At 41.1% G+C, this 27,994-nt stretch overlaps 2 protein-coding genes across 4 annotated transcripts in view; one reads left to right on the forward strand and one right to left on the reverse strand.

Moving 5' to 3' along the window:
• LOC115014454 (connector enhancer of kinase suppressor of ras 2) overlaps positions 1-19,211 on the reverse strand; it is a 69,575-nt gene extending 50,364 nt beyond the window's left edge. For 2 of the 3 annotated variants that reach the window (XM_029441304.1, XM_029441305.1), the window contains exons 1-2: positions 18,920-18,983; positions 3,673-3,836 (exon numbers count right to left, since the gene is read on the reverse strand). In XM_029441304.1, coding sequence (XP_029297164.1) covers positions 3,673-3,836; positions 18,920-18,983 — 228 coding nt within the window. Of the gene's footprint in view, positions 1-3,672; positions 3,837-18,919 lie in introns of all 3 variants that reach the window. The other variant, XM_029441303.1, reaches the window with a different exon arrangement.
• A 1,891-nt stretch (positions 19,212-21,102) lies between these two features.
• On the forward strand, positions 21,103-27,857 carry hdx (highly divergent homeobox). The gene is made up of 9 exons (XM_029441008.1): positions 21,103-21,226; positions 22,595-22,756; positions 23,104-23,250; positions 23,501-24,682; positions 24,767-24,823; positions 25,601-25,747; positions 27,061-27,259; positions 27,351-27,430; positions 27,561-27,857. The coding sequence occupies exons 2-9, from the start codon at positions 22,691-22,693 to the stop codon at positions 27,771-27,773; spliced, it is 2,091 nt and encodes a 696-aa protein (XP_029296868.1). The 5' UTR covers positions 21,103-21,226; positions 22,595-22,690; the 3' UTR covers positions 27,774-27,857.
• Positions 27,858-27,994: the final 137 nt, after the last annotated feature.

The raw sequence follows: 27,994 nt of genomic DNA on the forward strand, positions 1-27,994 counted from the left end.
TTTGATTAAATACTAGATGTACGCAGTATGTTAGCTGTCTATGTGTGACAATGGGAAATTGTCATGTACTTGCAATTGACTATTGCAATAATCAATAATTCTGTGCAGACTGGATGCTCGAGAGGACTTTGAGTTAAATAGATGGTTTTGCTCCGTTTGCTCACTTTTTATGTAACTTTAATACAATGACACCTATGTTTATGTAATTTATAAGTGTCTTTTAATTCAGATTTAGGGGTGAGAAGTCATTTCATTCATAAAGTGTGCCCATTTGGAGTGCCTTGGTAGCTGATTGATTGCAGCACATACCATATAATCGCAAAGTCCCGGGTTTGATTCAGGCCTTGGGACCTTTGTTGCATGTCAAACCCCTCTCTCCCCTATTTCTACACTGTCCTCTGTCAAATAAAAGTGAAAATGGCAACAGAAAAAAAGTAAGGCCCATTTCATAAGACATCTTGCTGAAAATTCAGTGCACCCACAGAAACCTACTTAGCATAGATGCTAGGGGCAAAAACTCAAATGCATAGACATAAAAGAAGGGACTTTTCCACATTTACAGCGAGACTGAAAGCTCAGTTAGCGCTTGAAACTTGCATTGATCCAGGGCCACAGTAGCTCTTCTTTTTTTTTTACTGCAGAAAGACCAGAAAGTCATAACGGTTGAGCCAGGGGAACAGGGTTTTGCTTTCCTTGTGATGGATGATATTGCTGACTACAGTGAATCATCCTTTATTATCCAAATATTCAGTGTCTACAGGTAATGTAGAGCTGCAGAGAACAATTATTGAGAGACGGGAGGTCAGTTGAGAATTGTTTTCCCGCTAAAGTAATAATTTTGATTTATTATAACAGTTTTGGCCTTTATTTCTATTGATTATGAAAAGATTTTACTCAACAAAGTGGTTGTTGAGATCTCGGAAAACACTGCAACTTCGCTGCAACAAAGTCCAACAGGGCAAGAAATTAGCAGAGGCATGATCAGACAAGTTGGAAACCAGCCAACAGTTTAGCCAGATTATCTAAACCACAGTTGAGCACATCCAGAATGCCTGTAATAATACCTCTTGCCACATGAAAATACACAACCGCTCAAAGTTTGGAATTGCCTGCCACAAAAGCTTGATTCCGTACAGTCAGGTGGCTGAGAGGACTACTTTCTTTCATGCTTTCAAGTTGTAGAAAGTCCTCTAAACAAATAGATGTTATTTTTTATTTATGGGTTTGCAAAAAGAAAGTCATGTTTTGTACAACACTGATGACTGAATGGGCACAAAGAGACAAAGATAACTCTGAGCAACAGTTGAATAAGAATAGAAGGAATCAGCAGTCATTGGTAAAAGAAACTAGAAGCGTAGCTTTAAAATGTGTGCACATTTAAATAGGAATATATATATATATATATATATATGAATATACTGTATACGTCAGCGATCATTATGCCTATAACAAACTGAAACGTGTCGCTTTAGGAAAGCTATTCTTGACATTTCCAAATGAACATTGAAGGTCAGTCGAGGGTTAGCATTATTGGAACTGGATCAGGGAATATCAACTGAACATACTGTGGACTGACAAATCACAACATATTCAATCCAACCACTGTGTAGACTGCAGGGGCCCTAAAGAAAAATTGGCTTGTCAAAAATATTTAGAGCCAAATTGCACAGTTGTGGACAATTTTTTGGACTGGAAATTCAAATTCAAATTCAAACTCAAAGGGAATTTGGGTGAAAAAATGGTTCCAACACTATTTTCCCCTAGCATGGCGACATCGACGAAAAGTAAATCATTGAATTCTTATTCTCTAAGGGCCAAAACTACTTCAAATGTAAATAATTCATGTGAGGTTTGTATCCCTGTAACAAGCCATACAAGCCATTATTGAAGGAAATAAGAAGAACATAATAAAACAGGTGATTCCAAACTTTTGAACGGTAATGACGGTCAAAGTTTCTTTCCTAGATGCCGATGTCTTCCCAGATGTCAGTGTTATTAACTGTGATAGGAATGATAGGTAGAACTACAAAAGTAAGACCTGAGTTGTAATAGACTGGAATTATCCTTTAATGCTACTCACAGCAGTCGCTCTAGTGATACATCTTGTCTACCTGGCAGCCCTATGTGTGTGTGGCGTGTGTCCAGTCCCAGGACATATGGTGGTGATTGCTGCTCTGGGACACTCATTCCCATGCTGGAACGTTTGAATGAAAAGAGGTGCCGATTAGCACACACACACACACACACACACACACACACACACACACACACACACACACGCACACACACACACACACACACACACACACACACACACACACACACACACACACACACACACATACACACATTCAAACAGCCCCAACTAATCCAGCCATGTGTGCCTGGGAGATAAGGTGCATCTCCTGCATACTCTTCCTACATACTCTCTCTCTCTCTCTCTCTCTCTCTCTCTCTTCCTCTCTCTTTTCCTCTCACTCTCCCTTCGTCTCTGTCTCTTTCTCTCTCTGGGAGAGTAGCACCTAATTCCCCCTAATTCCCTAATCCTGAGCAGGGCCACTGCACATACATTCAGCAGTGACCGAGTCAGTACACACAAAGCAGGGCCCAAATGATGGAGGATTTTTATAGCCATTTTTAAGCCTATATCAATAACTTGTGGGGGGAAATAAACAGCAACCAACACATAAATCCCTCTGAATTTCTTCAGCAGTTATGTGTATTTACTCTAAATTGGTCTTTAAGTAATTATATCAACAATTTATCATAGTTTAAAAAATATTCATAAATCTTCTTTATAAATCGTTCTAAAATACTGATAGTATACAGTGGATATATAGGCTGGGTATAGTTTGAATATAAACAATACTTTCTTTGATATCTTATATGTATTTCCATGAAAATCTTATTTAATTTCACAAAAGAAGACAATATTAAATGTCAAATATTGTCTAATCACCAGCATCTGTGCAACAACTAAATACAACTGTCTGAAATTAGCATAACTTTGATTAAATCAGCTGTAGCTGGCAAGCTAACCGCTAACCACAAGCCTGCGAGGCAGCCGGCAACATGCAAGCTCCTTTGTATTTTCTCTGTACTGTGCTGTTTATTTCCCCCTGGTATTTTGTTCTTGGGATTGTACCTAATTCATTTCAGTAATTAAAATAGTTATTGAAGATGTAAAAAGCTCTTTAAGCTAGCAAGCAGTGGCTAACGGGACAATGCATTCACACAGTTTATTCAAGATGTATGTGTACCATTGACTAGTCTACTGTTCCATAACTGTCTGCAGACCTGTCCTCCTCTGTGGAGCTGACTCTGACACCGGAGGGTTTAATAAAAGTGGTGCCCCAACATTACCGTCCACTTTTATTAAACGTTTAAGCTAGCTCATGCTGATTAACTATGTATTGCTTTTTATTAATGTATTCAGTTCTGTTTTGGACATGTGATATAACCTTTTATTACCTCTTGTCAGTTTTGGAGCTCAATATTGTTGCTCATAGTAGTCTTGTATTAATCCAGTTTATATGACTAACACTTCACTCAAACACACAGTACACAAACACACACGCAAAGACATGCATATGTGTGTATACATCACACCCTCCAAAGTATTATAGAGTGAGAGAGATAGTGTCAGTGAGTAGCAGAGGCTGACTGACTGACCAGGGCACAGAGGAGGTCGACAGCTTCCAGAATAAGCTCCTGATGTCCTATTCTGGTGACACCCAGCTCCTCCAGCTCCTGATGGGTGATGTGCAGCAGCTGCTCTCCCCCCATCTGCTCCCGCTCGAAACTCTTCACGTACTGCTGAAGACAGTCGTCCAGACCTGAGGAGAGCACAGACAGACACAGATTAGCCAGTGCTGATGTTTATGTGTATGTCAGTGTGTATAAGGGGCCTGCGGGTCAGCCTTAGCCGAAAGGACAAAATATTCCAAATGGCCTAATTTTCTTCCCATACAGACACAAAAATATAACAATGAGTGGGAAATATTGATTACAGACTGATAGAAAAACACATTTGACTTCCTCTCTGTCAAATTTTACACTGAGTCCTGTTGCACTTAGCTGCAACACAATACAGGCATGAGTGCAGACACCCGCACAGAAACTCAACAAAAGTGTACCACATAGAAACAAACGCTAAACACCACCCTAAAGCCAGAAATTCCATCAATGCTTTATTGGCAAGTTACTAACTGTCACCTAGAAAACACACATCTGTTGGCTTTGCTTTCCAGTATTTGATGATGATTGCACGCTGTGCTGTGACAAGATTTCCTTCGATTTCACTGCTTTTTATGCATTTCTTGTTTTTTACGAGTTTCCAGGTAAAACAAAATTTCATGCACATTCTGAGCGATTAAGGGTGTGTTCAAAATATACCCAGAGAGATACGAGCAACATATTGATGTACGACTTTCCGTTGTTAAGCTGGGGCCGCCTGCCATGCAGAGAGCCAATCAGCTGCACATAGATGTGGTGGGTCCGGGATACTATTGATCAGCATGAGCCTCAGGCTTTGAACCAAACAAAGTCAGCAGAAAGCACACCTCCCCACAGACCTAATGAACAAGCCTGCTCCAAAATGGGCACACACAGAGCGAAAAACGCATAAGAGGGAAGCAAATCCATGCGCACATACACACACATGGAGCCACGGAGGCACACCAACAGTGCACTCGTGAACACACACTTCGAACACAATCACACATACAAATACAATTACAACTGCTGTTGTTATTCAGGGTCTTGACGCCTCTGTAAAGGCATGTTGTTAAAGCCGAGTGGAGCTGTGAGGAAAACACTGATGCCCAAGGGAAGCGATGCTGACAGGGAGCAGACAGTGTGGTAGCACCTTAACACAGTCACCACACACACATTCGCTGCAAAGGATGAGCAGGAGGCATCTTACTCTTGGTATGCCATGGGACATAACAGACAAAATATAAGCTTACTGTTGTTCTGAGTGACACAGACAAACAATCGTGTTGCTAAGAGCACAGAAGAGCAATTGTAAATGTAACAAATCAGTAAGAGGCTCTAAAGCACCACAAGTGGAAATTGGTTAATGGAATACATTCTCTACGGACTTCATATCCCACATGTTAGTGTGTTTCACATATGATATTATCTCATGAAAGGGTGTTATGACATAACTTTGTACATGATGTATGTGGAAACTACACATGTAATCAATTAGGTGTACGTGATGACTTGTTTTCACATGTGTCATTTGGTCATTTAATCAGGTACTTCGGAACAATTAATCAGTTGTTAAAAATGAGAAATGCCTTAAAAATAAAACTGCTTCCATATTAACATGTGGTGGAATTTAACTAAGTACATTTAGTGAAGTAATGCAGTCAGTTACACATCTTAGATACTTTACTTATGTTTTTAACTTAACGTCACTTTCTGCTTTCTTTCTTTTTTATTGACTCATTTCAACTTTGTTCTCCAGATATAAACTGATTTTGTCACACAATACAAAGAACACGCCATAACGTATATAATATCATATATAGCATCATATAAATCCAAAAGCAGACAAACAACATCATAATAACAGTAAAACAAGTAAACAAGTAAGTAAAAAATAAATTGAAATTCATTAAAATAATCAAATCAAAATAAAGGGGAAATAAATAATATTATAATAATATAATTATTTCTATGCTTTGCTCCACCACATTGACAGATATTGTAGTTACATACACGTGTTACATACAGTTCCATATACAGGACATTTTTCTGTTTTCAACACTTTCCCTTTTGACACTTTAAAAGTATATTTTGTTCATAATATTTTTACTTAAGAAACATTTTCACTGTAAGACTTTTACTTGTCATTGAGTATTTTTCCTCCTCATACTTTAGTAAAGAATCTGGATCGTTTTTATTCTCAGTTATTTGTATTTGTTTTTATATGGAGCTTCACAGGTAGGGATGGCTGGGCCCCATCCGAAGGGCCACAAGATAAATCTGAGGGGTCGTTAGATTAATACATGTGTTAATGGAAGGAGGAAAAAACAAAGTTCTGCTACACACATTTTAAATCATTGTTTGCTTTACCTTTCTCTGTTATTTGCTTATGTTGTGAAATAATGGTTGATTCTACCTCTTCTGAAGTTTAACCATCTGAAATTTGGACTAACAAGTCTAACAACTCATCTGAAATGTGACAAGGGGCTGCAACTAGTCACTGATTTAATTTGTAAGGGGTCACAAGCTAAACATATTGGGAACCACTGGTTTCATTTGAAACAATTTTATGTATTTTATAAGGTATGTATGTATGTAAAATTAGAATCTAAAAAGTAACTAGTAACTATAGCTTTAAAATAAATGTAAAAAGTACATTATAAAGTAGAAATGTAGAATAGAAGTATTGAGTACTATGTTACTATGTAAATACTAAAGTAAAGTACAAGTACCTAAAAAGTGTATTTAAGAACAATACTTGAGTAAATGCACTTAATTACTCTCCATCACTTTATGGGATATTTGGCATTATGTTTAATGCTTTCAAGTGTTTGTCTACTCTCATACCCAGTTGCTCATATTTATTCAAAACAGTTCTGCATGTATTGTTTTTGTTTTACAATAAAGCTCTTGGTGACACATTCTTGACTAAGAGTAAGTGCACTGTTACAGTCCAGCATTATATTTAAATTAGTTGTTTTTCTTTCCTTTCAGTGTAAAAATGTTTATTACAGTGGGAAAATAGTGTTGTGTAGTCTAATAAATCATCACCAGTTTGGGCAGAGATATGCACGAGTGGACTGAACATGCAGATTTCTTTAGCCAGCTAGCAGCTATAGATACAGAGACATGGAGGCAGAGAAGAGAGAAAGCCCTGCAGCTCATGACTCTGAATATGTGACTCCTCACCAACAGAGAGACACGAGAGAAAAAACTAAAAACGGAGATTTCTCTAAATGGAAATGTCCATACCTACGGGAGGTGAGCTTCCCGAACCAAACCAGTACACCCTTCTCATTTCCTCTGCCACTCTCACATGTGTCCTTCCCCATTTACATTTAGCCTCTCCTTCTGAAAGCGCTTTCTAAAAGAGTCCTGTTGTACAATATGCCTTTTGTCATCATAATGCAAATGCGATTTGCAGAATGATACCAGTAGAACTTCTTCACTGCACATTTAAGACTCTCTGCAGGTGCAATAAGTGGATGAACTTTATTTTTGAATTTATTAATCTAGTCGTCACTTCAGTCCTCTTCCTGGTGTCAAATCATTAGTAGTTGGAGCTTGTTTCCCCCTCTCGCCACTATAGTATATAAAGTGTATGAATTATATAAAGAAGTGATGAATAAAGAATCAAAGAAGACCAGGCTGACTACCTCTGCGTCCTCTGGGAAAGCCCCCTACTATAGCTATGTCCTACTTCTGCAACACACACACAACCACTTACAGGCGACAGGGCTGCTGAGTTGACAGCAGGGCATCGACTGGCCCTTCTCTTTAAGGTTTGATGGGATATGGTGTTTCAAAAATATGTGAATTCGGATTATAAACAGGTTGTAGATCATACACACATTTTTTAGGATTGTCCAAAATTGAAGTCATACTGGGAAGAGATTCATACAGAAAAGCTCATGAACATTGATTTACTAGTGAACCCAGTGTCAGGGCTGTAGTAGTCCAGACTCAAGGCTGGAGTCCCTTTGTTTGAAGTCTTGGACCTGGGCCTTGTTGGACTTGGAATTTTCTTGGTCTCGGGTGTAACGCGTAACGCAAATGAGTAAGTATTATGTGCCAGAAATCTACTTTTAACTTTGCTTGATTTGCTATTCATACCTTTATTACAAATTGTCTGTAATCTACTATTTTGCCTACATTAACCGAAATGAGCTGTTATCCAGGCTGTGTACGCAGGAGAGCAAAGGATTAGCATTGGAAAGACATCACAGCCTCTTATGACCTACAACAGGACTCCACTGGACCTGGTCTCGGACTTGACTTGGACTCGATCAGTTGGTCTTGACTACAGCCCTGCCCATTGTATCATATCACAGGAGCAATCACTGATGGAGCGATGGAGAAGAGAAACGCTTACTTCGTGCATATCTTTTTATTAGAGGCCAAACTAATTATAACTTTATTTTGGCTCAAACTGCTGCCACTGACCCTACATCACTGGCAAGTCAGCGATTAATCCATCAACAGAAAAATAATCACCAACTATTTTGATAATCGATTAATCGTTAAAGTAATTCTTTATGCAAAATACTGTTTTCAGCCTCTCAAATGTGGAGATTTCCTGAATTTCTCTGTTTTATATGATATTATACTGAATATCTTTGGGTTCTGGACCGATAAAACAAGACATTTAAAGACATCACCTGAGACTTTAAGAAACTAGGATGGACAGTTTTCATTATTTTCTAACATTATATAGACCAAACAATTAATCAAGAAAATAATAATTTAATCATTAATGAAAATAATCGTTACCTCTAATGCACATGATGCCTTGATTTATAATGTTTTGTTTGTTTGCCGAACTGTGAGTAGTTTTTTTTTTTTTTCAATTTCCTGACAAAGCAGCTGTGTATAATTCAAAAGTACATATGAATAAACATTTTGTTCAAAGAAATATACATGTGAATTCACAATCGCATACTTGCACAAGCATAGAACTGCACACAGACACAAACAGGCAAACATTCACACATATACATATACACATTGTGACACACAGCTGCTAGCCAATCAGATGAGTCAGAATGCCTTCCCTAGAGGACAAACAGCTGATCTGGGTTCATCTGCTAAGTTCATATGCCAGCTGGAAATAGCACATGGTGCTCGCAAACACACACACAAACTAACACATAGGGGTCAGGTGCGTCAGCACTGCACCTCACAAGGCAGTTAATGATATTAATATGATGTAGATGTGATTTGTCAAGATCTGCAGTAGTTGTGACTGCACCAAGCAACAACACAAAACATGTTCTGTCTTCTCACATGTTCACAGTAACTGCAGGAAATGTAAAAACTGACCTCACGCTTAAGCATGCCATGTAGTGTAATAAGAGTCAAACTAATCCTAGCCTGCGTGCATCAGAAATAAACAAAAAGTAATTTTTGCACGAGTAATGTCACAAGTGTCTCTGTTTAATCAAGTCATAAGCTGCTGTTCGTTTCCCCTGGGAGCTATGCTGACTTGGGAATAATTGTATTATAGCTTAACCATAGACAGTTGAAATGCACCGGCTTCCACAGTGTGTGGAGTCACTACAGCGGGCGCTGCTCGTGTGGTGATGGCAGGCCGCACTAATGTTTTCCTGTAAATATTGTCTTTCCTGCTGCGATTCAGGAACTTAATATTGAACAGTATTTGCTGAGCAAGGGCCTTGCCTGCATATCTCCCATATCTCTTTCTTCAAATACCTCTTCATAACACACATTTGTCAATTGTCAACAGTCTGTTTTTTCCCACAGTCTGGTAGAGATAATAAGATTACTGCGAGCAGGCAGCAAGCACTCACAACATCCCAAGTTCTGCTGTGACAGTTTGTGAATTTGAGTTCATTCAGTGCTTTTTGCTTTTGTCGATCCTCTTCTAGGTCGACTGAGAGCCTTTTTCAGAATCTTTACTGGACAAAAGCACCACAAAATAGTGCTGGGTTTAGATTTCTGGCTCTATTTTGGATCTGAGGCCTCATTTCAGAAACATATCCTAACTGATTTTACCATCTTAAATTAAGTTTCAAAGATCGGATCACCTTCCTATTACAGAAGCAATTCCTAAACTCAGGGCTGTGTCATGGTAGGCTATTCACGATGGACAAGCAATAATATCACCGGCTCTCATTTGTCACTGGCTATCTAGCTATCATGGACAAAAAAAAACGGCCGTTTAATTTGAGCTTGGAGGAGTAGGAAGGTGGAGGCGAGGAAACCCCACATTTTTAAAACATTCAAATAAAAAGAAAAGTTGAAACTGCTCAGACTACAACATCCCACTGAGGCGGTCTGTCTTTTCACAATCTGCTTTTTCATTTACAACCATCAAACATTGGATTATTCTTCCACGTGCACAGATGTTCACTCTTTTTCCCATGGTGCAAAATAATTGATATTGAGCACCCTTCAATCTTGTTGACAATACATTGACAGGAATTCAGGTTTTAAATTGTAATGAATTGTAATTTTGTACTGGATGATTGTGCTGGTACCTATATGTTGATGTGTGCTTGTAGATGTGTCATGTTAGAGAGTAGTACTTTGGATTTAAAATCAAGTTTTTAGGGGCTTTAAGTTCACATACAACTAGTCTTGTAGCTAGGTAGAAAATATTCAATAAGTCTGAAAAAGCATGAATGAAGAATGGCAATTTCAAAATGGAAAAAAATAATTTTCCATAATTTTTGCCACAAATTGCCGAGAACTTGCCCAATTAGATTTGGAAAGGAATTCAACATTAGCCACAAGGCAGTGCAGAGTTGCAGTGCTTTTAATTATCATGAAACTTCTATGAAATTCTATGCTTTAGATTTAAAAACGCTGTTGAACGACAGACGTACCACAAAGGCCCTACATTTGTATTGTTTCTCTTGTTTCTTACACGGAGCCAAATGTGGTGTACACATGTGTTTTGTCAGCAAAACTGAAATATCACTTTGAGAAACACTGAAGAATCCCATGATCCCGCCCATCAGTAAATCCCAGTGTGCTGAGGCTTGAGCGAGCATTTCATGTTGACAGCTTCATCCACATTTCATGAAATTCCCTCCAATCTTTTCTGTTTCCTGAGCAAAATTAACCCCTCCCCTTCGGAAACACGAGGGGTTGCTAGGCAACCAGAGCGAAAGAGGCCTCGGAGCAGAAGTGAGGGATCAGCATTTGCTGCCCCTCAGGTCCCTGCACTGATGCTAGGCTAAGGAGCACACACACACTGTATTTACACGCACACACTGAAGCCTATGTATGCGTTCCACACATTGACTGACAGCTTGTTGAAGGCCACAATAAAAAGACTGCATTTACAGCTGAATATAAAGTCTCACAGAGCAGTTACTTTGCTTCTTGGCCATTAACATCAACTGAAATCAGACTGTCAAACCTGCGTTTTCCTTTGAGACCTCTGGGTCGGAGTAAAGCCTGGGCTAAGAGCGACGGCAGGTGGCAAAGACTCCTGTCCCGTCGCCTTGCCCATTCCCATCTGTGAGCTCCCAGCTGGAGTAAGTGCTTCGGTGAGTGCGAAGAAAAGACACAACGCTTACTAAAAAAGAAATACGACTGTGAAATATTCATCACATCATGACAGAATATTCTGAAGAACGTGGCATTTTAGCTCCCCGCTATACAAGCTTTCAAGTGCACCACGGCCTCCTCTCTGAAATCCAGCAAGCAGGGAGGTGTCAAGAGGCAATCTAATGGAGCACGACGACGGGGAAACAGGGTCAACCAGGAAGCTGCAAGGAGTTCAGAGGCAGAGCTCGACTCGGAGGATCTAACCGACCTCAGAGAATCTAAAGTGACTACAGAGATAGTAGAAGTACAATAATGTATTAACATAAGCTTTACCTCACAAGCCCTAACGATCTCTATTCCATCTCATTCAGTGTATTTGCAGCGGTAGTTTGGGAAGAGAAGCAGACTTAGAAGAAGAAAAATACACCCTGCTTGCAAATGTAGAGCAACGAAGCACACATTTCTAAACAATCCCATACTGGAGAAAATGTCACAATGAATCTGCTCACATGTTGACATTAAAGCTGCTCTACTAAATATTTGTTACCGACAAGGGGATCGAATGACATGGTAACAGGTATCGCACGTAGTAACACAGCAACAAACAGTCATAACCCTAACCTTAAGTTTTTTGAAACGCTTTAGAGTTTTTAAGCTCATTGTTTTGGTTTTATGGACGCACGTTGCTGGTTTAGTTCACTCTCACGGCTCTCATCAGCGTTGTTCCCAAGCACATCAGGCAGCTGTTTCCACACAAAAAAAAGAAATCTTTGATGGACCATCTGCTCGGCATCAAACACCAGACAGACAAAGTAAAGAACTAGCTGGTGAAGAAAGTGAAGCGTATGTCAAATATCTCTCAGATGTTGGTGGAGAGAAAAACAGTGCTAAAAGAAGTAACACACGACTCTACTGGGTATCTAAATAAACTATTATTTGCTAACATGTGTGCCATACTAACTTTATGAAGCTGATAATATATCAATAATGTAGTTATATGTAGTTGTACAGCGCTTATGTTGCGCTACCCCAAAGTGGTAAAGAAATTAGGTAATTAATGCTCCTTTAAGCATGACATACTTTGACTGTGAGCAGTGTGAGTGGTCAGTGTTTCACAAGCTAATAATCTGCATGAAACACTAGTATGTGTAACCACATTGTACCAAACACACTGGTTACTCAATTAATCTTCTATATTTGCTTGAATTATTATTATTATGAATTATTATTATTGCTATGTTTTTGTGGTTAATACAGAAGTCATTTGTCATATATTTAAGAATGAAAGCACTTGTCATAATGCTCCCACTCTCTAAAATCAATAGAAAGAGCCATGATGCCATTAAGTTGATTCAACCAAGTGTTTGTGATTCTGATATTATGGTAAGAACCAGCTGTTGTTCAGAGCTTAAAGGCACACAAAGAGTAGGACTTTCCTAAAAGAAAATAATGTATAAACTCATACAACAATAATCCCTCTCAATCACTTGTGACCCAGGTGGTGGTGTATGTATCTGCAGAGACCCCGCAGCTCTCTGCCTCTATTTTATTTTTTTTCATTTTGATGACGCTTCTGGGCATGAACTTTTATAAAAACGTAGCGACCAGATCCTATCAACCATCAAAGAGGAAGCTACGGAAATGGCGTACGCAGCACCAAAAAATAGTAAATATAGCGATGCGAAATGCCAAGCGGACAAATGTGAGTCTGGGGTTGGCTTCACTTGCTGGTGACCCTAACCCTTGTTGAGCCGGGGAGGAGGCGCCGACTATGAATGTTGTTTTTACAAACCGCAACCGACAATATCCTACTCATCTTCAAACAGACAAACTAGCTTTGCAGTAATGTTGACAGCTGAGCTGGAATAAACTCTTAACTCCAGATACTCATACTGGCAACCATAAAAGGATAAAAGCTTTAATTCTAGATCTAGTTTGTAATCTTTTAAGTCAGATTTCTCAACATTTGCTGGTGTAAAACCCCAGTATTTAGAATTGTCATAAAGTTTTAGCTATATCTATAAATCTCCAGTGACCCTATAATGTGATCTCATGTGGGCTCCTGACCCCAAGGTTGAGAAACTTTGCTTGAAGATAATATATGTGGTCGTAAAACTGCATCCCCCGGAACAACAGGTGCAAAATCTACCCAGAAAAACACACACACACACACACACACACACACACACACACACACACACACACACACACACACACACACACACACACACAGGACCCTCTGTCCGAGTGCCCGGATAGAGTGGGTGTGCTTTGATGTGATGCCCACTGCATCCTCCCATTCTCCGCACTGCTCTGCCATCGCCTCTGTGCTCTCCCCCTCTTTCTCCGTCATGCCCACCCCTTCTTCCCCTTGCACACTCCCTCGTTTCCTCCCCCATCTTAGGCTCCTCTGCCTTTCTTTCATTTTGCTTCTGTGCCTCCCCATTTCTGAATGCGTGTCCCTGCTCTCTCTTTCTGCTCGGGGCCACAAAACAGGAGGGGAAGCTCGTGCACTTGCGAGTGTTTTCTAAATGTGTGTTCGAGGCATACAGGGTGTAGATCGGGCATCTGTATGTGTTGCTGGTTCCCCATCTTATGACATGTGCTGTGACTCCGACATGATCAGATCTGGTTTCCATGACGACCGATGCCCCACTTAAAGCTGCTGCTCAGGAGTTTGTGCGTCGATGCATGTGTGTCAGTGTGCATACATACCATATATTTGAGTGAGCATGTGCATTCCTTTGAGTGCCTGTATCCGTTTGCATCCATATGCAGTGCGTGCATCTCTGCATTTCTTTGGTGTATGAAAAAAATCAAGGAATGGAGGAGTTTCCTCTAGAGTGTGTGTGTGTGTGTGTGTGTGTGTGTGTGTGTGTGTGTGTGTGTGTGTGTGTGCCTCATAATAATAAGGCACGCTCTTTAATCTTTAATGCAGCTGAAACTACAACAAGCACACAGAGTCAGGGGAAGCGTGTTTTCCATCACAGACTTCTTTAGCATGTCAGCAGGAGACCAAATCAGGGGGACACAGTATGGAATGGTAGTAAACATGGCTCCCGACACAACACTCAAACGACCTAATAACATCCAGGGGATTCTTTCAACAGAGGAACAAAGCATTTCCTGACCTACTGCAAATTTAAGCATTGAACTAAATTTGACTGAAATGTCGCACATCACCTTTATTTTTAGATATTTTTCTTTCCGATAAAGCAGCACGCAAAGAGCACAAGAAAGATTACTGCAGGAAAAGTGAACTGTCTTCTTCATTTTCCTGTCAGTGTATGCATCAGCAGGCTGCCGATACCATGCGCCTGAACGCACAGGGTGATCTTATGAGGTATGCACAGCAGCACCGAGAAGCAGAGAAGAAGTCCATTTTTCTTTGTTGATTAACACGTTAAAGCACAGATCCTAACACTGATTGATGTGTCATACTTTACACATCAATTGCGTCTGCACACACCCCGGCAGATACATTCCCCCCCTCGCACACACACTTGGAGGAAACTCCTCCGGTGTGGGTGTTCAAATCAAAACAAACGCTGATGAGTCATCTTTCTGTGAGCCTCACCAGTGTTCTGCTGCTGGAGCAGAGCTTCTGTAGCAGTGAGAGGTACAGTTTATACGCAGCTCGGCCTGGTAACTAGCTGTGTCAGGTTTTTCTCGATAGGATCACAGAGTATGCCGTCTCTCTATTATTCTTTCATATGACAGTAGTGGACTGATGAGGAAATGGAGCTGCTGGATGAAGCTTGTCATTTTACATTTGTCTCTGTGGGAGAAGGATGGATTCCTAAGAAGTGCCCAATGTGTATCTCTGATGACATCACGAAACCTGACACTGTCTTTATAATTTAAACTATCTCTGGTGATCCTACAAGGCCAACCTAAATGTAGCTATTTTAAAGGTGGAAGAAAAAGGTCCCTGGCCAAAGCCACTGGTGTAAAGTAACTAAGTAAATGTACTCAAGTTCTGGGTAGAATTTGAGGTACTTCTACCTAAGTGTTATTTTATTAGCCTACTTATTTCTCCTATTCCACTACATTTCATAGAAAACGATTTCACTTTCTACTTTCGAACATTTGACTGACAAATGTAATTATCTTTAATATCTTTAAACTTGTCAGCAGTAAATAAAGTAGCTGAAATTAGCACAGCATCAAGCGGATAAAGCTACTTACGCTTTAATGCATCAATAATATTTAACCAATATATACATTATATAAACTTTACAGTTGTTCCATTTTAGGATAGAATTGTATATAAACATAGAGAAGTTATAGTAAAATATGGGCATTGTACTACAATATCTAACAACAAATATATATTAAAATATGTATATTACAACATAATAGTGTAACTAACAGTAAAGCTGAAGAGGGGATCTATGATTAAGTGTTTAAAATGCTGAATAGTATAAATGTGTATATATTTGTAAAAACAAAATGCAAGTGGATAGAATCAATGGTAATCTAATCATTTGGCCAGACAAAAAAGTACATTTTGCACCCGGCCAGAAGAAACGAAGATATTTTCCCCTCAAGTTAACTGTTAGGCTAATAAAATTGTGAAAATATTTTTAATTTCTGTATGTAATATTGATGAATTTTTAAGACTTTGGTTGCTAATTGCTAACTCAATTCAGGCCCCCCCATGGCTTATCCCCAGTTTGGGTCTGGCTGGGGACTTTTGTTACATATATGTACTGGTTCTGCCGAGTGGAGACATTGAATACCCACAAACATAACAATACAAAATATATATGCACAGACCAAAAGGCCCAGTATTCCTATCATGTTAAAATTGTAGAAATTAAGGACTATAGTGGCCAACTGATGCCCCTATCCTATGCAGAGAAATAATATAAATAGCACTAAAAGATGTAGGTGAGGGCAAATGTTTGCTATCAACAACTATGTGTCTTGTATCTGTGTACTTTTCTCTCTAATGCTAAGCAAGAGAAATCACTACAGTACTTCTTAAGGATCAGAATCACTGCTCCCTAAAAATGGCACAAGACTACTCAGATCAGCAGCGAGAGAGATGAAGAGCTTCCAGAAAGAAAGGGGCCACAGTGAAGCTCCTGTACGCGTACAGATTAAAACTAGCCTTTTGCCTTTTACTTTATTCATAAGCAAATACGATCTGAGCATAAGCCCGCCACTGAGGGTCTATGTCAGGCAAAGGAAGGGGCTTCACAGGAACGGGGAAATGTTGGCGAATAAACGTCTCTTGAAAAGAATCCCTGAGCCCGGCTGTTCATGTGGAAGAGGCCAGGAGACTCGTTTTCAAAGAGCACATACAAGGAGAGCAGAAATGAGATGAAACAATTCTCCCTCAAGACTGTTGGTGCAATTGTGAACATTTCTCTGTGTCTTTACTATACTGATGACAAACCTAAAAGGTTGTTTCAGTGCATTAGATTTCCTGAATTCTGCAAGTAATAGCAGCACGTGTGGCAAATAATGAACATTTCTTTTTCATTTTCAGATTGAGCTCGTAGGTTTAAATCACTCACTAACCATGTGCTTTCTCCACACTGTCATACCCAGCTTTATATTATATTGAAACGTTCCTATTGTCCTAATTTCCGAGAGATCACAATTTGAGATTGAGGAACATCACACTTGAAATATAAAATTGTGTCTGTTCCTCATTGGCAGACAAAAAACAGCACTCTGTAATTTGTATCTAATTGTCATGTTTTAATATGCAGTCTTTATATACAACTTTTCTTATTGCTTAAAGATAGCATTCCCGTAAGAGGAGGGGAATCAGTGGTTTGCCGTGGGTGGAATATAATATCACTGCCACATGCAGGATCTTATTTTAGCACATGGTTTTTGGGGACTCACTGACTCATAACTTAATGTACTGGCCCTAAACTGGCAGGGCTGTCCTTGACAGTTAGTTGACTAGCACTCATATCATTTTGACAACTACTAGATTAGCTGATTTGATTGACAGATAAAAAAAATCAAATAATCAAGCAAAAGCACCACTGATAAGCATCAGAATCAGAATCAGAATCAAAAATCCTTTATTTCTGATTCTGTCATTTTTGTATGCTTTAATGCTTAGGCGACTCATTCCAAGATGCCCAAATTGACCAAAGAGGGGGCAGCCCTTACTGGCAGTATGTTTTAAAACATGAGAAAGTGTAATTACCTCCACATTTGTCAATACATATATCTTCCTGAGCACAAATGTAAGCCCATAAATCAGTTACACTGTGTGTGGCATCAGAAAAACTGAACCAAAACCATCGTTTTTAATGTGCTTTCCATGTTGCAAAACTCAAACCACATTCGGCCTGCTACTAATATAATCTCAAATCAAATTTCAATGCTCTCAATGAAAGGTGCTGGAGCAAATCTTACCAAGTGAACACTCCACGGATCAGAGGACGAAGCCGTAACTTCACTGGCTGCTGCTCACTGTGGCCGAGGAGAGCAATTATAAAACCAGGAACATCATCGTAATCGCCCAACGTAACGTATCCCAAATACTCCCCTTGGCGTGTGTGTGTGTCTGTGTGTGCGTGTGTGTGTGTGTGTGTGTGTGTGTGTGTGTGTGTGTGTGTGTGTGTGTGTGTGTGTGTGTCCGACAACCCTTTGACTTCTAATCTCAGGCATCAGTGCTTCACCATCACAAAAAGGAACTATAGTAGTCCTGAAACACTTGTATGGAGTTTTAGGAAATTCATAGATGAGTGGTGACTCTATATGTCTTCAGGGACATTACATTGTAGGTTTGAGTCATCACACAGAGGTGATTAAGTCATTCACTTAAGAAAAAAGGGATTGCGGACTCCCTCCCTCCATTGTCTGTCAATAGGCCTACCACAGTTTCTCTCACAGCTCTATTTCTGACCAGAGTGTGTGAGCACGGCTCCTACCACACACACACACACACACACACACACACACACACACACACACACACACACACACACACACCTACACACACAAACCTACACATACACACACAGACACACACGTGATTAGAGATTACTCATTCATACTGTCTGTTTGAAGGGACGCATCTCGTGCCAGCAAAGCGAGCAACAGAAAGGAAAGAAAAGCAAGTGTGATCAGTGCGTTTGCCTTATATGGCAGGCGGCATTGCGCTGTCCACGGTGCTGAAACGGACTGTACGGCTGGCAAAGGTGGTGAGGGGGGGGGGGGGGGGGGGGTGCATGCAGCTAACTACATTAATCAAACACGCGCGCGCACGTAGGCACACACATACAACGATATAGGCTGAGAGCATGTGGCAGTGAGTGAATGACATATCTTCAACATTCATTGATGGAGCTACTGCTGCTGCTGGTGCTGCTGGTGCTGATGGAGCAGCAGCAGCAGCAGCAGGAGCAGCAGCAGCCGATAGGCTTGGCTTGCGGGGGGTGCGCGAGATGACAGAATGCTGAGCCTCCACTCCCTGCTTCTTGGGGACATCCATTTCACTGACTGGCTCAAACGCATTCATACTTTAGTGACTTGAATCAGTCTCACACTAAGTCAGTTACTAAAAAAACCACACGTCAGCCTGCAGGTTTAGATAAGGGGAACACACATGCACACACAGTGTGGCCCTCCGCTGCTCACCACCACCACCATCATCATCATCATTCTAGCATGAACATCATCAGCTCTGATGCAATGAAGGGATCCAAAATGTTACCTTTCATCCAGTCCAGCACTTGCTTTGGTGTCCATTTACTTATAGGTTCCATAACCAAAGCCATGGTGTCACAGTCTCTCCGAGGTGAACAGCACAGGACTCAATGCGGGCGACATAAAACGACTTGTCAGTCACATCTGGAATGACACGGCGGTGGGTAAATCTGAGGAAAAAGAGAGCTTTGTCAGTTTTAGTCTCTCCATCAGAGCATGGCCGCCTGCAGAAACGGTGAACGGGATGCGGTGGTGCAATCCACGCGCACACACACGGAGGAGACACGCACACTCCTTTCTCCTCCCTCCCTCCTTCTCGTTCTCTCACTCACTCTCGCTCTCTCTCTCTCTCTCTCTTTCTCGTGCCTTCCCGCCAGCAGCCCCGCGCGCTGTGAGAAGTGGATTCGGTGGGCGCGAGGGGATGGAGCGACCCCTCCCCTTCTCCTCTCCTCTTTTCCTCCCGCCCGCCTCGCTGCAGCATCACAAGGGCCACCACTCATAACACAGACCAGGGAATGGTGCAACGCACACCATATAGGGAGGATCTCTCTCTGTCTCCCCCCCTGCCTTACACATGCACATATATACAGAGAGGGAGAGAACAAGAAAGGCTGTATGCTAAAACAATTTAAGCAACTGTAATAAATCAATTAGAATGCTCAGGGTATTTTGAGTACCACAGACACACTATAAGTACCTGACATATTATAGAAACTACGTTTTTCATTATTTCTATATTTACAATGTGAAGGAAATAATGAATTAGTCTTTGCCTATAGCGATACATCGTTGTTGTCTGCGTGTTATGTGTGCATTTAGGCAGTGCATGCTCCGTCACAGGGTAAGGTAATGCTTATCAGCTGTTTTTTTAAGTTCACCATCTGTGGATGAGGAATTCAGCATCAGTTGTCAGGCGCTGCTGCTCGGTGCATGGGCTCAGCTGTGAGGAACAGCGCCCCCTGCTGCGCACCTGGGACACAGGTGACGTCATGGATTAAAGCAGCATCCCCACACACACTCAAACTCACACACAAGGCTCACTTTATACATAGGGAGATGGAGAAAGTTGCAGGTAGTATGATAGATATCATAAAGGCCAAATATCTAAACATATTTAGTTTAATTTACAATGTTACATGATACACAATAGCAGGAAATCCTCTCATTTCAGAGACTATAATCAGAGAACATTGGAATCGTTTCATTATTTCGGCTTGAAAAATGATAGTTTCCATTTATTTAGTGTCAATCGACTTATTGATTTAATGTGATATCACTGAGGACATGTACAACAAGTAGCGTCTGTATACTTGCCTGAGCATTTAAATGTGTCAATCGCTCAAATTTGGTAAAACGCTCTAACGAAAATGAATATGGGATCCCATACGAAAACACACACATACACACACACACACACACACACACACACACACACACACACACACACACACACACACACACACACAGAGGAACAGATCACAAAACACAGCACTTATAGAATAACTTATTTTATTTATGTTACACAGAACTGACCAACAACACATATGCATTTCAAAGTGTAGGATGCCATGAAGTAGTATGAACCTCCAAACAGATATATAGGATGCTCTACAAAGTAACAATAATGTCTTGTGAAGTCCTTCGAATGAACATGTATGGCAGTTAGGGGTTGTGTTTATGTTATTGGCAAGGTACCTCTTAAGCCTTGCTGTCTCCAGTTCTTCATACATGCTCTGTGTCTTTCTGTCTGTCTCTCTCCATGATATATATTGTTACTGCAGCAGAAAGGCCAATAAGCTAGACTGTAATACAACTGTACCTAAGTCTTATTGCTGAAGGTGCAGTATAACCTATTCTATGTTTAAGAGATGTTAAGGAATAGTATAGTAAATGTTTTTGTTAATTAAAACATCTGTAATACTGATGAATACTAAGATAAAAAAGTAAATACATTTGAACTAAATCTGTTTTATTTACATGACTATTACAAGTAATAACATGTACAAGGTTTACAATGCAAGGTGATGAGGACACAGACCATTTCCCAAAGTTGTGCTGCTTCCATGTCTGTGACCTCCCACTCCAGCAGCCCACTGAACAAAGTCAATGGTGGGCGGGACCACGACGCTCAGTTTTCAGCCCTTTCCGAATGTCACAGCGATGATCTCGAGCTCCCATTGGCTCCTGTCTGCAAACACGTCACAATCATGATTAGAATTGATGATCGGACGTTCTGATTTCATTGTCTAGCAAACGGGACTGGTGAAGAAATCTGCTGAATTTGAACGTCCGTCTGATTTTGATATCAAAAATGGTAAGTAGGAACGTGATTTTACTTTTTCGCTTTAGGGAACAGAGACTCGTTTTGGTTCGTATCCGCTCGAAGACAGGGTCAGCGAGAATGACCATGCCAGGGTCGGGAAATCATAGATTTGAAGGAAAAGTTTAGCTGCAGCTATCCACGGGGAAAGCTATGCTAATGCTAGCTAACGTTGGCTGGCTCAGATATGGCCGCTTGGGCCTGCAAGCTAACGTAAGCTTTTTGTATGGCCATTGTGGTGATGAATGCGGCGCTTACCCGGTTTGTTTACTGTCTGGCTCGCCGTCGTAAAGTTATGGCATGTGCTTCCTGTGTGGGAATTGTGTTTCTGAATCCCCAGGCTGTTGCCTTCCTGGCATACTTATCTGACGTGCACACAATTTGTTCGCTATTCCTGTTCATAATGTTTCCATATTGACTGTAGCCATGCGCAGTCAGCCTGCCAAAATAAACCTGCTGCAGGATTCTTATTGGTCGCATAACATTCCCGTATGTGACATTTTCTGTCTTTATCAAAACCTCTAACAACTGTATTTCAAACTTAGTCGCCAGAGTTGTTCAGCTCTCTGAAAGTCCAAGTGTTATTACTTTAAGCGGGCTTGTTGCTGCTTTTTTATTTCTCCCTCGTCCACTGCCAGTGTAAAAACATAATACACATTTGAAACTCGTGTTCATCTCACTGTACCCTATTTATTACTGTTTGTGTGCCACGTTGGAAGATAAAAGCCAGCTGTGTACAAACTAACTTAGACTGTCACCGTTTCTTTAATGTTTATAAACACATTTATTACTATTAGGCGTTTTAAAACTAAATGATATTCGTTATGTCCAAAATGAACGTTTGGAGCTGGGTTTCTTTTTACCTGACCATGCTTATGATACATTATTATTTGTTCAAAAATAAGATATAACTTGTTATACCTTTACCCATTCAACCAATCACGTAATACATGTGTAATTGTATCTCTTTGGTTAATGCAAGGGCACACATTTGAATGGTTTTTAGTTGATGAATAGAACAATGCTAGGCACAACAACACATGATTGATAGTGTTATTGATGCTACTCAGTGGCTTGTCCCAGCTTATTATACTTTGACTGACAGTGTGTTGTATATGTTACAGCTTCACGATGCTTGATGTTACTTTTTTCAAAATGCTGTAATGTATTATATGACAAAGTGTTGACTGGTTGTCTATAATTTGATGAAACTGATAAGTTAATTTCTCAATCTGGATCCAGAAAAGACTGCTAGTCTTATTATGTCTTATCATTAGTAGTAAAGAGACATGGATTGAGTTATTATTTTTGTCATACTCTTTACCTACAGTCTCAGCGTTGTCTTCTTTACTTTCTCCTCAGCCACATTACCCAGCAGTGTGCCAGGTACACTGAGGCACGATGAGTACAATCAAAATTGTGCTATTCTAGAAACATGGAGGTTTTGCTGTGATCTGCATGGCTGCCCCGTTCCCCTCCAGTAGCAGAATGGATGCGTGGTCACAGAGGCGTGGCCTGCAGAATGTGAGTATATCAAGAGTTGTATTTCAAGCTAAACATTTTTTTTATCTGACAAATTGAAAACAAAACACAGGTACTGATGCTGCTGCAGTTGTAATCTTGATACTGTGGCATTTTCAGGGGAACGTATTATGTAATAGTTGCTAAATTAATGCTTAATACTTGGCTATTTGGCTACAAAACCCTCATATTGCAGTCCATAAGCAAGAGAAAGGAAATTGTTGTTACGTTATAAGTTTGCACTTAATGCTTTATTTCTTAAATATAATGATCTACCACAATCTGTCAGTGAACTCAAGTGAATTCTCGTGTACCACAACGTTTTCCTTATCGTTGTAATTGTCTCTCAGATGAACCTGCGGTCAGTGTTTACGGCTGAGCAGCAGAGGATCCTTGAACGTTACTATGATAACGGGATGACCAATCAGAGCAAGGCTTGCTTCCAGCTTATACTGCAATGTGCTCAGGAGGCTAAACTGGACTTCAGCGTGGTCCGGGTAGGCCCATAAAAATATGCTTGTGTGTTTGTGAATTAGCAAATGGGAAGCTGAACTATTAGCTATGATTTGTGTTGCACCATTGTGAGGGCAGGTTTGTGAGACAGTGAGTCTCATGTCTATGAGTTCCTCATCTAATACAGAGTCATGAATTATTATCTGCGCTTTGCTGAATCAGTCCCTGTAGTGCATTGCAGAATGTCTTTTTAAGTGATGTTACTGATCTGACTGCTCTGTCTTCTCCCTGCAGACATGGGTTGGCAACAAAAGACGTAAGCTCGCCTCCAAGGTAGAACAAAACGGAGGCATGTCTTTTTCCTTATCCAGTCACGGACTCGCTGGTGGATTACTCTCCAATCACTCATTAGCCGGAGGTTCACTATCCAATCATGGCCTGGCTGCAGGGGCGCTGCTTCCCACTGAACTTGCTGCGGCACGGAACATCCAGAACCGTGTGCACGTTCTCCCTCCATCCTCGTCCTTCCCTTCTTTCTCGTCAACATCTTCCTCCCCTTCCTCTTCCTCTCCTCACAGCAGCGGAAGCAACAACAACAATAATGACGTCATACTGACCGGGATTTACTCTCTCAACTCCGTCCCCCGCTCCCGACCGAGACCTTCAGCCCCCCTATCTCAGTCAGACTCTGAGCTTTCCGCAAACACATCCTCAACATCGCTGATCAACCGGGCCCTGCAGAGCAGGAACAGCTCGCCCCAACACTCCAAGCTGGTCTCGCTCTCTCAAAACCTCCCACCCCTCACATCTGCCTCAGGGCCTTTAGTCTACACTGCAGTCAGGAAGGGATCTTTGTCCCTCGGGGAGGCAGGGGTAAGTGCAGGAGCAGGGGTGGTACCTCAAAGCTGGACTAGGCAATATGGTGCAGTGAAAACTCGCCCATGGTCCTCTTCCTCACAGTCCCAAACTCAGCCTCAGGCCAGACCTCACTCCAACCCCCAACCTCAACCACAACCACCTGCCCCTCAGAAGTCTCGGGTCTCCCTCCCAGTACAAGACTCTGGTCCCTCCTCTGAACAGACACCTCGTATCCAGCAGGTCTTCACCTTGTCAGAAAGAAGCGATGCGGACGGACTTAGGCCCAGTCATGCGTTTATCTGGAAAAGCCAGGAAAGTCACAGACCGGCGGCCCATCCTCTGGACGCCAGTCATAACTTCTCCATCGCCATGGAAACTGGAGATGAAGAAGATGAGTGGCAAAGGGAAGAGGAATTGGCAAACATGGCCGCTCAGACACACATCCACAGGGAGCGAATGTCAACAAGCCCGACCGGGGCTGAAGCGTCCGTGGTGAGAGGAGGCCACACGCCCCCGGTGGCGAGCTCCAGGCCTGCACTGCTTCACAGCAACACAACTCTTCATGGCAGCTACTCCGTCACAGCACAGACCTCACTTACAGGGGAATCCAGCTCACAGGTAGGAGAGGTTCTAGTGTTGTTGCCACTTTCCTTCGAAGTGACTTGAAAGATTTCCCCTGACTGTGTCTGTCTCTGTGTGCAGACTTCAGTTGGTGTGTCTGCTGCCCCCTGGGTTATCAGCAACTCCAGAAAGAGAACAGTTAGTACTTTTTTGCCACTTTAAACAAAAACATTTTCAAGGGATGGTTTGGATGTTTTGAACTGGGGTTGTTTGAGATACTTTTTACAAAGTCAGTGTACTACCTACAGTCGATGCGGGGCGGCGCGCCCCCAGTTTGGAGAAAGGGTAAGCAAAATGTATAGCCAACTAAATCAGTGAAGTGTATGCAATGTTTTGAATATTTTCACTGCTTTACCTTGCTATCAGACTGCCCTTTCTGATGGGGAACTAAAGCTGTAATATCAATCTATGCTCTCGCCAAAATCCCCAGAATCCATTGACAGAAACAGTAGTTTTACCGCGCAGAACATGGGAGTCGCTGGTCTACCACTGCCTCATTTGGTTAGTTTTCTGTGTTTGGTGTTTTAAATGGTGATTTCAAAGTCACACAATAATGCAAACAAAGTAACTAATTAAGGCAGCATTAGACAAGCAAGTCCCTTGTTCTGCCTGGTAAAATTACAGTTTTTGTCAATGGAGTCTGGTAGCTTTGAAGCATGTATAACGGCTTCAGATCCCCATCAGAAAGGGCTGTTTGACGTCATCGTAAATATCAAGGAAAATATATTATATATGTAATGTTCTGAATATAGCATACAACCCCACTTCAAAACATCCCAACTTTCCCTTTTGGTACCAGGTGCACTGTATGGTTATTACACACTTACACTGATGTTGTCTAGTAAGTTATAAAGCTAGAGTCCGCTTACCGTCAGCGTGAATGTGCTCTAGTTAAACATGGGTTTGTGTTTTCAGCTGCAGGATCGGACCCAGTTTAGTGATGGGGATCTCATGCAACTGAAGCGCTACTGGGACCGAGGCATGACCAGCCTGGGCTCAGTCTGCAGGGAAAAGATCACTGCTGGGGCAAACCAACTCAATGTAGACACTGAAATAGTCAAGGTAAACCAAATCCACAGGGTCAAATAATTAGTTTTGCTTTAGTTTGTATATTTCCAGTGTTAAACAAATACAGAGAACTCTTGAACAGTATGGGTTCCCTCCTGGCATTGAATATCTGCAGTATCCCTGAAACTAGAGGGATGTTTTGTAGACGTAGAGAGCTGTGAGCCTTAATCACATTGCCCTGCCGCTTGTCTATGACATTTAGTGAAAACAAGGCTATTTGACTTGTCTGAACTTTAGAGAGCTGAAAGAAAACAGAAAAGAGCAACTTTTCTAGGTCATAGAAGTTTTCTAACCGACTTACAAAGTTGTGTAAAGTCATGCAGTTATATATCAGCGCCACAGTAGGAATGCTGATGGACTAAATATAGTGTCTCAGTCCTGACACACACATGACCCGCTGCCATCTCGCTTACTGGGATATTTATTGCAAGGAAGAACAATCTTTGCCTATGCAGACAAACAGCATGCTACTATCAGGATAATCCTCAAATCATTGCTTTAATATAACTACTTAAAATTAATTGGTGATTTTTATTCTCCCTGACTCAAAGCAGTATTTCACCCGCAAAATGACCATTTGTAAATCCATTATTCCCCCGGTGTTACCTTGAATTCTTGAAGAAAACGTTGTTTTTCTCAAATGCCTCCACAATGAACAGAGAATCAATAAACAGAGTCCTGATGAATAATAAATGGGGCTGTGTTAAACAACAGCAAAACTATATGAAAATATCAGTTTACAAACTCTCACACAACTTGTGCAGTATAATCCAAGTCTCATTAAATGCTCATTACTTCACAAACACATATATTTTTGCTAAAATCGTACTATTTAATACTCGTACAGACGAGTAGCGCACAAGCGTGCGACGGTTTAAGTGTTTCGTATTGTACGGTTTTAGTATAAATGCATGTGTTTGTGAAGTAGTTATATAACTGGATAAATGAGACCTGGATTATACTGCACGAGTTGTGTTGGAGTTTGTAAACAAATGTTTTTCTGCTCTGTTCTGTTCTGCAGCGCCCACTGACTTTCATTCATCGAGACCTTTCTCTGTTTTTTGATTGTTTATTCACCGCGGAGGCCTGTGTGCGAAGGAATGTTTTCTTCATGATTTCAAGGTAACACAGGGTGAGGTGAGCATTTCATACAGAAATGGTCATTTTGTGATTGAAATATTCCTTTACCCGCCACATTCATCAAATTGGACACTTTATTTAAAAAAAAAGCTGAATAACACTGATATCCTTGAATTATTCTTCTGCGTCTGTGACACTTTGTCTTTTTTGTTTTTTCCAATTGTCAGACATGGATCAGTAACAGACGGAGGAAGTACCGTCTGATGGGGATTGAAATCCCTCCACCTAAAGGTGGGCCTGCTGTATTCTCAACCTCATCCCCAGGAAACGAATCTCCGGTGGCCCTCAGCCCCGACGAGGTGGGCCTCAGAACGCCTGAACTCGGAGATGACTTGAACGATGAAGGATCTGTCTGCCTGTCTGAAGGTTAGGCTGCCGTTACAATACACACACACACAAACACCTACGTCTGTGCAAACTGTGTGTCTCAGTATTCATGCAATCTTCTGGCTTGTAGATGGCACCATCGACTCACAACACAGAGATGAAGAAGACGGAATAGATGTGTCCACTGCTGCTCCACTCGCCAATAATGTGGTACTTACATCTTTTCTTTGATATCACTAAAGTGTGCCTCTCAGGACTGGGCACTGGTAGGGAAAGTGTTCATATGATAACAATGAATCAGAGCTCAGTTCTTCTACTTAAACATATACGTTTATTTTAGTTTGTAGCAACAAAGCTACACCAGCTTTATATCAACTGGACACATTTTCCTATCATGTCTGGTCACTTCAGAAGTTGTAGTGCTTTATCACACCGTGTGTTAAATGGTAAGTATGAGCTCATTGTCTTCATTACACAGTTGCCATTGCGTTCAAGTTTTTTTTATTTCAAACTGCAATTCAAAGTGTTTCACCTAATGCAGTATATTAAATAAATAGAACGTAAGCGATATAATCCAGAGCAGATAATAGTCCCCATAAGATTTACATGTGTCATGATAGTTTGATCTAATCTCGTGCGGTTTTTTTTTTTAACAGAAGATCGAAGTGATTGACGAGGACGAGGAAGACCAATATGACGACGATGATGATGGTGAATTAGTGGCTTCAGACCTAGAACAAATGCAGGGCCTTCTGGAATTCAAGGTGAAGACGC

The sequence above is a fragment of the Cottoperca gobio genome, chromosome 10 (assembly GCF_900634415.1).
Source record: "Cottoperca gobio chromosome 10, fCotGob3.1, whole genome shotgun sequence".
In the NCBI taxonomy this organism is placed as follows: Eukaryota; Metazoa; Chordata; class Actinopteri; order Perciformes; family Bovichtidae; genus Cottoperca; species Cottoperca gobio.

Coding starts and splice junctions, on each gene's coding strand:
- hdx (XM_029441008.1), top strand. CDS start 22,691: ATGGCTGCCCCGTTCCCCTCCAGTAGCAGAATGGATGCGTGGTCACAG. Junction 25,748..27,060: donor TAGACACTGAAATAGTCAAG/GTAAACCAAATC, acceptor TCCAATTGTCAG/ACATGGATCAGTAACAGACG. Junction 27,260..27,350: donor ATCTGTCTGCCTGTCTGAAG/GTTAGGCTGCCG, acceptor TCTGGCTTGTAG/ATGGCACCATCGACTCACAA.